General features: G+C 51.2%; 4 protein-coding genes across 4 annotated transcripts; 1 reads left to right on the top strand and 3 right to left on the bottom strand.

The window, feature by feature from the left end:
- Positions 1–1949: 1949 nt before the first annotated feature.
- CABS01_13467 (uncharacterized protein) lies at positions 1950–2983 on the top strand (the record flags this gene model as incomplete). The annotated part of the gene is made up of 2 exons (XM_060546809.1): positions 1950–2264; positions 2336–2983. The coding sequence occupies 2 exons, from the start codon at positions 1950–1952 to the stop codon at positions 2981–2983; spliced, it is 963 nt and encodes a 320-aa protein (XP_060394869.1).
- Positions 2984–3186: 203 nt separating this feature from the next.
- Positions 3187–4368, bottom strand: CABS01_13466 (uncharacterized protein; the record flags this gene model as incomplete). Its single annotated transcript, XM_060546808.1, has 1 exon — positions 3187–4368. One exon carries the CDS (start codon positions 4366–4368, stop codon positions 3187–3189), a length of 1182 nt encoding a protein of 393 aa, XP_060394868.1.
- Positions 4369–5043: 675 nt separating this feature from the next.
- On the bottom strand, positions 5044–6456 carry CABS01_13465 (glycosyl hydrolase family 10; the record flags this gene model as incomplete). The annotated part of the gene is made up of 1 exon (XM_060546807.1): positions 5044–6456. The coding sequence occupies one exon, from the start codon at positions 6454–6456 to the stop codon at positions 5044–5046; it is 1413 nt and encodes a 470-aa protein (XP_060394867.1).
- Positions 6457–7746: 1290 nt separating this feature from the next.
- CABS01_13464 (uncharacterized protein) lies at positions 7747–8578 on the bottom strand (the record flags this gene model as incomplete). Its single annotated transcript, XM_060546806.1, has 3 exons — positions 7747–8058; positions 8112–8273; positions 8333–8578. The coding sequence occupies 3 exons, from the start codon at positions 8576–8578 to the stop codon at positions 7747–7749; spliced, it is 720 nt and encodes a 239-aa protein (XP_060394866.1).
- Between the last annotated feature and the right edge of the window lie 4162 nt (positions 8579–12740).

The raw sequence follows: 12740 nt of genomic DNA, 5'->3' as shown, positions 1-12740 counted from the left end.
ATGCTTAAGCTCAACGTAGGTAGCAGAATCGCAAGCATGACATTGAGACGTTTTAACTGCTGCGATGAATTACTACTCTTGACTCTGGAGCGCTGAGCCGGGCATTAGAGACATAGAAAGGTCCGTCTTAGTTGGGCTCATTTTGTGACCCTACTTCCATTCAAAAGGCACCTGGGAAACTCCCCAAATTTCGAAGTAATTGTTGTTTACCTTGATGAGCATCACCAAGCTGGTCTAACAACGCGAGTTTGCCTTGGGAACTCGCTTCTGAAGTCTCCTGGAAGAGGTGCGCGGACAGGAGATGCTGGTACACATACTTCAATAGGTTTTAGATATGACAATTCAGGCCTTAATTCTGCGTGTGAGTGTTTCTGTCATTCTCAAATGGTCTGAGCCTTTGTTGCAGCTCTAGAGCCATTTGGGCCTGGCAAGCATACTAGAGTACGTGAACATCTGCTTCTAGTCTCCTTTTTTTGTGTGTCAATGTTATGTTCGAATTTACCTAGTCAGCTACTCCCGGACTTGTGAGCCAGAGGTATGATATGATCGAAAAGTCTTGAACTGTTTACAACATATCTCCGCTCGTAAAAGGAGGCAAGAGACTAGCCTTTTCAAGCACAAAGATCACACGCTACCATACCATTGCCAGGTATCCTAATCAATTCCTAGATCTCGATCCAAAATAATGAACAGTCTGAGCGCCTGGCAAGAACTGGCAGACAGCTCCGGCCTGCAAACACTTCAGTGAGAATTTATCAAAGCCGACATTGCCTTGGTCAGAGTCTACGACAATTACTTAGACCCCCAGCTCAGCATTTTTAACTTTCCCTGTCCAGCTTTTTGTGACTTAGAACGATCGAAGTGCTATTTGTATGAGATCTCCCAAGCTCTGGTAGGTGGGTTTTATTTGGCTCCAGGTGGAAGAAGTAGGAGGGCTAACGTCCTGTAGGAGGGTTGATCTCCTGTCAGATGTGTAAGCTGACAGACAAGCTGTACAATCTGGGCAAACTTTGCCATGCATGGTAGAGCAACTCGTGTGGCCTGCCAAGCCCTGTGGCTTTGGGGCGAGCCTGATCCCTTCAACAATCAGCACTAGAGCAATCTCGGTCGCATCGCCTCATGATTCGACCCTGGGATTGGGATCCTTTTGTTTGCTTTAATGTGCGACTGCACATCCTCGCCGAACAAAGCCATGGCCGATAGTCGACAATTTCGACTGTTTATTCACTCCATGAAGGCACTTCGAGTACCAAAACTTGAGCGGGCGATTTCCCGACTGAGCATCGTTGGTTGCCCGGAGATGGGTCGACCCGAGAATGCAAGAAGAGCGTGTCATCCCGCCCTCTCCCGCACCACATAGTAAGCTGCTTACCCCCTCCTCGGCCACAGCCGACCGCTGCATCGTAAAAGTTTTGCATTTCGTCCGTCTGTTGGTGTGGTCTCTGGCCGGTCAGCTCTGCACGGTGAGTGGGCCAGGCATCCAATTCGACCGGGATCCTGCATTCTGCTTCCAACAGTTCGTCTGACTGGCGAAGACTGGACGGGGTTCGATTGCTGAATATTCTCGGTTGGCCTGCCTATTTCAGATAGCTTGGGGGCTGCGTTGTCTGCATGTTGGTGTTGAACATCACAGTACAGGGCATATCGTATGCGCGTGAGACTGCGCCCCCCTCCCTTTGTCCTGGATTCTGCCAGTCAGACACCGGGGAGGCTTGAGATGAGGAGGAAAAGGTTGCACAGAAAATCCATCTGTTATGTTACACGCGGGTAGGGCCTGTCTTCATAGAGCTGAGAAGTCCCCCTCAATCTGCGGGAGCCTTTTCTTTTCCCTTCCCCTGGGGGTTTCGGTTCTGCTTCTTCCGACTTTCATCTCATTCCACAACACCCGACCAATGCCGTTTGCGACTCGATATTGAGCGACTCAAGTTCCGCCCACTAACGTTTTCACAATGTTAGCTTCAATGCTAGGAGTGGTCTTGAGCCTCTCACTTTACTCTCTCGGTGTCTTGTCACAAGAAGCGTCGTGTTACGCACCGGACGGCACCCTCGCGGATAACGAAACGTACGTTCCGTGCAACAAACTCGGTATCAACCAGGCTGGAGTCTTCTCGAGCTGCTGTGCTCTTGATGGTCCTCCAGAACAACGCGATATCTGCTCCTCTTCCGGTCTCTGTATCAATCGTCAGCAACAGCCGCAACGCGGCTTCTGCACCGACAAGACGTGGAAGAGCAAGGCTTGCAACCATGTCTGCACTGATATCCAGGTACGTCCCGAACTACTGGCATTGTTTAATTCCATGAGAAACAAAGAATGACAGTGAACCTTGTGTCTCAGACCGGCGGGAACCCGAGCAACATCAGCTTCATGACCGCATGTAACGACGGCACAGCCAAGTATTGCTGTGGACAATCAAACACCACGTGCTGCGGTACCAGTGAAGCGTTTACAATCGCTACTCAGGAGGCGGTATGCACAGCGAACACGACCAACACCGATGGAACTACAGATGATGGGTCCGCGTTCAAAGGCGCCACTATTGGTCTCGCTGTCGTCGCCGGTGTTTGCCTCTTGGCCGGTCTGGTATCAACCTTTTGGCTCTGGAACCAAAACAAGAAACTAAAGAAGGAATTGGCCGAAAAGGCGGAAGCTCCGAGCCAACCGATGGAACCGCAATACACCGGCGCAACGAGTTCGTATGCTGCAACCTCGCCACCAACAGGGTATAAGCCTCCGTACAGCACATCACCGCCCCCAACCATGTCGCCAGGCTCAGAGTATCATTCAAGCAACATTCATCGATACTCTGAATTGGATGCATCAGCAGCTGTGGCGAGGAGCGAGATGGGATCGCCTTCTCCATATGACCAACAACAACATCAGCAGGGCCGGGACTCGCCGGCTCCTAGTCACCAACACGGACATGGGCACCGGCATGAGAGTTACGGGAGCCCAATGCACTCACCGAATCTGCCTCAATCATAGGCGGGACGATAGTAGGTGGAAGGATATTAGGTTGAGGTTGATTTGGCATTGAATGTTGCATCATCTCACGTCTGGGCCAGACGAGATGTGTTTTCTCGGGGACTGTGTTAAATAAAGTAGATACGGATTGAGTCACGTGAATTACTCGAGAGCTTCGTTCTCTCTGACAATCGAACTTTTTTAGTCTCTGATATAACCATTATCTAGCGTTTGTCATTCGAACTCCGACTCATCTTGGTGATTGCGTGCATGCTTTCGCGAGCACCGGAGGTCTTCAAGCAACCGAGGCAAGCTTCCCCCTTGGCTTTCATCAACCCGCAGTCGGAGCAGAGATGACGCCTGTACCACTCATCCAAAATCTCGGGCTCACCAGCCGCAATCGTGCAACAATGGCGACACCGGCGCCGCCAGAAACGATCTGGCTCTTCCCCTATGAACTGTAGAGTCTTGTCGAGGAACTTGGCAGCAGGTTTGACCTTGAAACAGCTGTAACATGGGTACGTGTATGTCTTCCCTAGCATCTCTCTCGACTCCGGGCCGAGACTTTCATCTACACTTTCGAATATTTCTCTGTATACCAGCTCAACCAGAGGCGCTTCTCTCGCGAAGACAAAGGTAAAGCGTCTGTGAATGGCTACCCAGTCAAGCTTGACTTGATGCATCATCGAGCAGCTGGCGATGCGTAGGTGGATGGCGTCGAGATAATCCAATTGGCCGATAATTAGCCGGAGAATCTCCCCAGAAAGAAGTTCCAAAGGCGAGAATTCCTTGTCTTTGTGGCACTGTCTGTTGACGATAATGCCTGATTCGCGATTGCCCCGACACCTATTGAACTCTGTACCAAGAAATCCACAGCCATGACAAGGGAAATACGAGACTCTATCCTTTTTGACAGGCTCTAGGTCGGCATAGTAGTTGTTCTCGATGGCGCAGGTCCAACAGCGGCGCGATTTCCGGAACGTTTGCGTGTGTGCCCGCTGCTGTCTGCTTTTCTTCGCAGCCGTGAGGCTATCCCCGAATTTGGACCTCGGAAAGACTTTCAGGCATTTATAACAAGCCCAAAACTCGTTTCGATGATCTCGGTCAACTCTTTGAATTACTTCCAGTCGTTCGGATGCGGGAATCGCATACTCTATCTTTGGATAAAGTGCCTCGTAGAAATGTCGGTTTGTGGATGTTAGAAGAGTTGCAGTAGGGTAGTCGCAGAAGCGGAGCACTTCGTATTGAAGGTCATAAGAGAGCTGTCCAAAAGGAAAAGTCCGGACTGGCGGGCCTGTCGAGTGAGTTTGTTCTTCCTTGAGTTTTGCCGCGTCGACGTGACACATTGCTGCTTCAGGTTGCGCCGCTTCGACCTTGGGTTCTGGGAGGTGGATATTTGAGGCCATAGCTAGAATTTTTCAGGGAATCTGACATATTATGTGTTCCAATAGATGGTCGAATTTTCTAAATGTCTGGTAGCGAAAGTGGCCGTGCCGCTTGTGCTAACAATTGAAGTATGCTAAGTACGTAGCGATCAAGCAACAGGGGGTGCCGGGCGGAGTGGACGAAAGAATCAAGAATGCTTCGAAGTGACCGAGGAAGGTGAAAGATAATTTTGTGCATGGACTTTTTGACATGGACTTCACTTGATATATTATTTAATTCAGTCCTCTTTTTGAAGATGACGCATTCGGCGGGAGTTCTACACAAACTATCAGACTCTTGGAGTGAGTCATCCGATAAGGACTTCTGTGTCCTTTTCTTGGCCAACGATCTCCGTAACACAGAACATTTCCAACTTGGTCGGTATGGAGTCTTCTCTTTTTCAGTCCCCGCTTACCTTGAATAAAGTACACTAGAGCGAGAGCCTGCCTATTCTGGGCGTGGACTATAGCCTCCCCGATAAGACAAGATCGTACATCACGGAGCAGTAATCTTTGGACGAAGGCATGCAAATTATATGTACCTGATGGCTTCAAAGATATGTACACGAATCCTCTACCGTCTCAATGGGATGCTATCATGAGGAATACCCTTCATATCTCATCCTTCTTCCTTCATAGCTGCATGAAGACCCTCGTCTAGACGCACTGACTATAATAGTCATTCTGCTTCTGGCAGGTGAGGCCCGACTGGCAGGTAGTAGAGCCGGTGAACCCGTTGCCGCCGCACTGAGCCCAGCGAGCGGCACCGCCAGTGGCAGCAGCCGCAGGAGCGCTGGAAGCTGCCTCAGCAGTAGCACCACCACCGCACTTGCTCTTCACGACAGTGCTAAGTGTAGTGGCGGGCGCGGGAGTCGCAGCAGGAATGCTAGCCTTGGGGGTGGTGACAGGCACAGCAGGGGCAGAGCTCTCGGGGACGGAAGGCTCAGCAGCAGGGACGGAGGGCTCGGCGGCAGCAGACTCTGAGGTAGGGGCAGCAGCGGCGCTGGTGGCAACTGCTGGAGCAGAGGTGGCAGGAGCAGCACCGCCTTTGCCGGCGGCGGCGAGAAGGCTGGAGATGCTGGTGTAGGCGGGCTTAGGCTTAAGGTCCTTGTCCCAGGGGAGGGCCTCGCCGGTGCCGGGGAAGACTGAGGGAATCCAAGAGTACTTGTCGGTGTAGTCCCAGATGGTGACGCCAACACACTCGGCGATGTCCAAACAGGCGCCGACAACGCTGACATAGTCAGTGGCTTGCTGTTCCTGGGCAGCAGTGTCGGCGGGGATGGCCTTGTGGCGGATGTCAAGCTCGGTATAGGCGACCTCGGTAACACCAGCGTCGACGTAGGACTGGAGGACGGCGCTCAGGGCAGAGCGGGAACCGGCGCTACCAACAATGAGATGGGCCTGGAGGCCGAGACCGTCAATGCGGGCACCAGAGTCCTTGATGTTCTTGATGATGTTGAGGACCTCCTTCTGCTTGTTACCGGCCAGCTCGATGTTGTAGTCGTTATAGTAAAGCTTGGCATCCGCATCGGCAGCAGCGGCGGCCTTGAAGGCGATGGGAATGAAGTCTGTTCCGAGAACCTTGTAAAAGACACTGTCGCGGTAGGTACCGTCCTCGTTAAGGGCTTCGTTAACAACGTCCCACGCATAGCACTGGCCCTTGTAGTGGCCAGCGACGTTGGAGATGTGAGTGTCGATGATGGAGGTCAGCTGCTCCTTGGTCCAGGTGCCGGAAGACACCCAGGTAGGGAGCTGAGAGTGCCAGACGAGGGTGTGGCAGCGGAGAAGCTTGCTGTTGGTCTTGGCGAAGTCGGCGATCTCATCGCCAGAGGTGTAGCTGAAGACTCCCTGGCTCTTCTCGGTGAACTGCCACTTCTGGCCGTTACCAGGGGTGATCTGGCCAAACATCTTTGCATCCTTCAGGATCTCGACGTAGGCCGTGTCGGTGAGCTCAGAGTTATCCGTGGCCGTGCCAAAGTACTTCTTGCCGGCCGCAACGGCGAGCTCGTGCAGGTTGGCGCTGACACCGGAGGCGAGCAGGCCGGCTGCTGTGATGGTTGAGAAACGCATGTTGGCAAGGATATTGGTAAAGAGAGACTTATAGAGAGAGACTGGTAGAAAGAACGTAAACTGTTACGTCAAGGTAACAAGAAAAGAATGGAAGTGGATGGCAAAAGACGACGAAAGAGAGACCAAAGATAGGCCACTGTGCATCATGGCGGGAATCGAGTCGTTTTTCAATGTTCGTCCTCTTGACCCTTTCCTTACGCCCTTAGTCGCTTCCATCCCGCCCCAATCTACCTAATGCTGGAGGCTTGAACCATAGCAGCCGACGATCCGGGAGGCTCCATCCCCTGCAACGGAGAATCAGCGTATTGGCTGAAAGATGTCGCTTCCTTCGGCCAAAAGATGAAAGGGGTTCAGAACTGTAGGGCCAGGAGAGGATCTCCCGATGTGTTCTGGGGATCCCACCGGTCGTATCAGGGATGATGCTGGCGCGCGGGTGCAAAAGAGCTGAACATGGGCCGTCCTGTGGCCTAGTGGTCTTCACCTGAAGGCGACAGAAAGCTTTCCACTCTTGAGCAGGACAGAAACAGGCCAAACGAACCAGCTCATTGTGCCATCCGGACAAAAGCGGTTAAAACGGAGCTTGCCCCGCTCCGCCCCTGAATTTCCGGTGCTTCGGGGGGTCCACTTGCGACCATTTCGGGCCTTACGCCGGCAAGCAATTTGTTTACACGAAACACGCCATCTTTACGCTTTCAAGCATATCACCTTATTCACGACACCGTTCCATAAAATAAGGAGACGTCTTGACAACTGCCAGATTTGCTAAGGTGATTCTTTTGGTGTGAATGAATAGGTCTTGCCGGAGGTGCAAAACGCATGGCATACCTAGTACTTTATCGACGTCAGTGGCTGACTGCGTCTTTCTTGCTATAAGGACTGATAAACTTAACTCAAGATTGGTCCACAAAAAAAGTCAGAGTTAAAGGAATAATTTAAGTCTTGACCAAGACAACCCAGTTATCACTATAGCATTGTAAATAAGGAGGATTTTGAGAACCATCTTGATTATTGCATATTAAAGATAGTCCTATCGCTGGATAAAATATTACTAATTATTCAGAAGCCATCCATCAAGGAGCGTAGTAGGTCTTGTTTAAAGACTTTGCGTTCGTGATTATCCCATAATAATGGTAAGTTCAATTCCTCCTTGTCATATTATCATTCTCCAAGTTCCATACTCGGCTGCGATTGTTGAAAGTTCTGCGAGTCTTGCTCAAGCTGTTGACCGATTAAGATGAGTTATCATCAAAAGACCGGCCAATGGAGTATTGTAAAGAGTCATTGGGCCCTTTAGAACTGGACATCGGGAGTAGCGCCGATGACGAGGACGGGGTTGAGCTTGACCTGGGCGTTGCGGACGCGGTCGACAATAGCCTGGGCGTTGGCAGTCAGGGTAGCAGCAGTAGTGAGAGCAAGGTTGCTGGCGGTTCCGATGGTGGCGAGTGTAGTGGCGGCGGCAGCCTGGGCCTGAACCAAAGCAGGAATGAGGATCGCGTTCTGGGCAACTCCGGCGACAGTTCCAGCGTTGGCGGTGACTTGAGCCTGGAGAGCGGCGATCTGAGCAGTCAGGGCTCTGGCGAGTGCCTGAGCTTGGCGGACGAGCTATGATAGACGTGTTAGTGATGAACAATGTAGAAGTGGATGTTTGATCTTACAGCTTCAGCCTGACCACCAACATCGGGAGTAGCAGGGGCAGTAGGGCTGGGAACAGGAGGGATCGCGGTGGGAGCAGCGGCGACAATGCTGGCGACGTTGGCAGCGATGGCAGCGGCGTTGGAGCTCAGCTGAGCAACAACGGCTTGGACCTGATCAGCGGCCTAGATGTCGGGATTAGTTTCATGTATGTTCTATCAACTTTGAATAGTGATAGCCTTACAGCTGTCGCAGTGCCGGTAGCCTGAAGGGCAAGGCTGTTGGCGAGAGCGGTGGTCTGGGCAATCTGGCCAGTAAGGACCTGAAGAGTGCGGAAGGCCAACTCGTTGGCTCCAAGCTCGGCAGGGTTGAAAGAGATGCCAGGAGTAACAATGGTTCCAGGAGTGATGGTAGCACGAGGAAGAACGGCTCCCTGAACTGAAGCGAAGGAGAAGGCGGCGAGCGCGGCGGTGAAGATCTTGGACTGCATGTTGGCGGTTGGTGTGAGGTTGATGTGTTATGAAGATGGTATTGATGAGGAGAACTGTTCAGATGGTTGTGTCTGAGTGTTGAGTGTTGAGATGCTTTGTAGGCTGATGAGGGGAGAAGAAGATATGATAAGAAGGGAGACGTTGACACCTCTTATAGTAAATTGAGATGCTGTCTTCAAGCCCACGATACCCACAATATCAACGTTTTGGAGATTCGATGCTGAGAAGTTCTCAAAATGTCTGAAAACGAGCATCACTCTACCAGAGGCGGTGGGTAAGCGTAGGGTGGCTTGCTGGGCATGGCTCTTTCCGCGAACTAGGAGTTCCACCCGAAGCTCCGGCTAATTCGAGTTGCACAACGCTCCTCATCTTTGTGAGCCAACAAGATGTCATTGCCGAGCATCAACTGCAAGGGATTGTCTCTTTTCCGTCTGCAGAGGAATGACGAGACAACAAAACCCCTCCGTAAGACTCGAGGCGGACGGACGAACTGGTGGAGGCACGCTAAGGGATGGGTCCCGATCTTGATGTCGGAGGCCTGGGCTGATCTAGAAGGGGCCGCGTTCCTCGGCATCCCACTATCCTTCTCCATCTCCTCCAATAGCTTCAGTCAGCAGACAATGTCTTCGAAATAATTACCGCTTGTCTCAATTTGATGTCAGGCGCTGCCAAGGCGTCGAGCTAAACCCCAAGAAGGTCGAGTCATCTTGGCTTTCCCGGGCTGAACTACCGCGCGGCATCGAGATGGTGGATTCGGCATACATCTTTGAACTCTTACCATGGTAACGGAGCCTTCCATCATCTTCTTGAGATGCACCGGGCGCCGGGTCCGATGCTTGTGCCTGTCTGAGATGAGGTGATGATCTGCCCCGTCATCTTGTAAATCATTCCTGTGTTAAGATGAGAAGTTTTCACTGTCCTATATTCTGTGTAACGGGGCAAGGCTCGCAGTGATGGTAGTGTTCATCGGTGTGAGATGACGACACGGCAACGCTCCCGCATAGCCAAAGAAAACCTACACAGAATCTCTTTGGAAACGCCTCTGGGCGGCAAGACACTCCCGCCCGGGCGCCAGCTGAAGAGAGTCAAAGGAGTCTGAAAGCCCAGTAAGACACACGAGTTGCACGGAATCTTCCTCACAAGAATGCTGAGCGGGTGAGGCGTCTCCTCTGCTGTCATTCCCTGAGGGCCCTATTTCCAGTCTCCTCCCCAAGAAGACCTCAATCCCCTTGCAGGGAGCTGGGAACGGACAGTTTGTTGACTCCTCTTTCAACTTGTCACCGCATGTGGCGGGAGTGGATGTGGTTGGGTCTGAGATGTCTCAGGGTCTACTGGAGTTTCCCGTGGACGATGGTCGTTGTCTAAGACCATTTAGTATCCACGAATCAGTGCTGTTCAAAACAGCCTCTAACCCCACATTCAACGGGAGCAACCCTTTCATGAAGCTCGAGCCCACATAGACGTTATGGGAGCTGGCTATTAGGCAATAGTGACAAGAGCTAGATCTAGCCTAGCCGTGGCTTGGCGGACAGGCTAGGCTCACGGGAAATATGTCAGCGGATAGTTCCCAGCGGGCCGCATTCATCGACAGCGGGGTGGTCGAGCCGGCTTCGATCATCGGACTGAGCTTGTTTCGTAGCGGGACGACGAGTCTTGAGCAATTACCTAAGGGAGATTCCGTCAATGGCACTGTCCGAGACAACGTTTGCGGCCGTACATTGCGGAGAGAAAAGTCCATGTCATGGGCTTGCTAGGGAACTGAACGAGATGACTCAACCACCCTAGAGATTGCATTCCGATCGTAGTGCCAAAATGCGGCCCGATCTGTGGACGTTTCTCGACTTGGTGTTCATCTTCAGTCGGCAAGTCCAAGCTGTAGAATAACGTTTTCAATGCAAAGCCCGTAGTGTTTTGTCTATACTCAGGTCGATTTACTGAGGATAATTCAAATTAAGAGACCTCATTGCAGAAGCACTCTCACTAGAGACGTTAGCTATGTGACATGGCGCCGGAAGTTCTCATCTCTCACCATCTTGATGTGGGACCTGTGGTTTTTTGGACGCCTCGTTGCTATTTTCATTGCTCATGATGTGCTTCAAGCCACCAAGAAACTGCCTGGGACTAAGCTTCACGGCCTTAACAATGCAGTCTTGGCGCGCGTACAGCGCATCTCTCCGGCTTCTCTACCGCTAATGCGCAATAGCGTAGCCATGTGTTCGAGCTCCATGTATGTGTGCACAAAACCGACTACTCTGCTTATGCAATGATTCATGTTCCAGTGTTCATACTGTGATGTCATTCCCAAGAAATCCGACTGCCTTCCCCTCTGTCCGATTCTTGTGCCTCGAGAAGTAAGATCACACTGCTTGTTCAACCTGTGAGACAGTCTCAAGAGGATGAAAGTGCAAAACGAAGATCAATAGTTCTCAAAGACGGAGCACCTTCCATCTCCGTGGTGCTGGATGTTGTCTCCCGCCGGTCTGTGAGACACTTCCCCGGTTCCCTTTGCATGCTTCCGGCCTAAGTGTCATGGCGAACCAGAGGATGATTGGTCATTTTGATTTCATAGGCACACAAATGACGTTGGATCATCCTTTCCCTAGATGCGTTGAGCATGCTTCATGGCGTATCATATTGAGAAAGGTTGATCTTTCAGCAAGCCACAGGATCTATTCCTTGCATCCACAACATGGAGCCCAGACAATGTGTTCAACGGATGAGAGGGGTGCTGTAAGGGGTAAACATTGCTTCCGGCGTGTGATAGAGTCGCGTGAAGTCATCCGACCAGCCGGGCCGAGGGGATCGACTGATCAGCTCGGCAGTCTGGTTAGACGCATACCTTCTTTGAAGTGCCGAGCATGGCCCAGTCCCGGACTCCAAGCCTATGTACACAACAAGTCGCCGAGCATGTGGAACTTCTTCCAACCTTTCCATTCCATCGATGGTGTCTGGGCGGTACATAGCTCTTGGCAGCACATACACCATGGCTTTGAGAACCACGGAGCTGTGTGTCGCCAAGTCTCTCTCAGTGGCGACATGTCTTCTTTGGCCGCTCGCAGTGAGGTAACGAGAATGAAAGGTCCAGGCTGTCTCATACCAAAAACAATGGTTCAGGTTACACAAACTCTAGTTGAGGTTATACAGACTGCTCGTCCTTCGGCTTCACGTCACCCGAAGCGGAGTCAGTCCAGCCAGCCTTAGACACAAGGGAGGATTAGTTGGTTTCTGTTGAATGTCTTGGTCAAGTAGAGACTCTTGTCACGGAGAGAATAATCACACTGTATCTCTCTATACAAGATTGTATTAGAAAAGCATTTGAAGACATTGGCCTATCAGGGAAATGCCGTGGAAGCTCAGCGGCTAAGCAGATTTTGTCGGTCGTGGTCTTGCCGAGGTCTGATGATAATACTGACATGCAATAGAGAAGGGACAGCTTATGGGTAGTAGAGTTTATGGGGTCGTTTGAACACCGATTTGATGGATTGGTGTAATGTGAACTTCGTCATACGTATTCTCCATACGACGATGCGACGGTATAGTGTTTAACTTTTTTCTTCTAATAGTCCCCTAATCATAACAACCATTCGAAATAAATCCAGATCCCAACTTGAGATATTATGTGCCTGCCTCCTTTCCCACTTCTGACAGTTCGGCCGATCTATTGCGTCATCGCATGCGGTATGTACAGAAAAGCTGGGTAATGTATTTCGAGCCAAAGAATCGGCCCTTGTTTGAGATCATGACAAAGTCTCTACGAATGCTTTCGCGCTAGGTTTGTGATCTACTTTTCAGTGGTTCAAAAACTACGTCAACATTGGAAGGAGGGAGTAGTAGATTCAACAGGTCGTATTTGACCAGGATTATGGGTTTATCAACTCTATGTGGAGTCACGTTTTGGGCGTGGCCCACCACAACACCAAAACTTCACGATGTCGAGATATCATCACAAATTCAGCAAAAAAACATACAACACCAGGTATTCGCTGGTCGTCACCGACCCAACTACTAATCCGGCCCTCATTGGCTTGTCTATGGGAGAGCGGACGGGATCCCGAATTTTCCAATGGGTATGGTCGTATGTGGTGGTTGAAGGAGGTGGGATAGATTAAGACGACATCCTCGTGATGACCACGTGAGAACAACAACTTGTAACGAACTAGG

Source organism: Colletotrichum abscissum (genome assembly GCF_030869225.1).
Source record: "Colletotrichum abscissum strain IMI 504890 chromosome Unknown Scaffold_45.1, whole genome shotgun sequence".
Classification (NCBI taxonomy): domain Eukaryota; kingdom Fungi; phylum Ascomycota; class Sordariomycetes; order Glomerellales; family Glomerellaceae; genus Colletotrichum; species Colletotrichum abscissum.
Note: the sequence above shows the minus strand (reverse complement) of the source record. Positions and strands in the feature narration are given on the sequence as shown.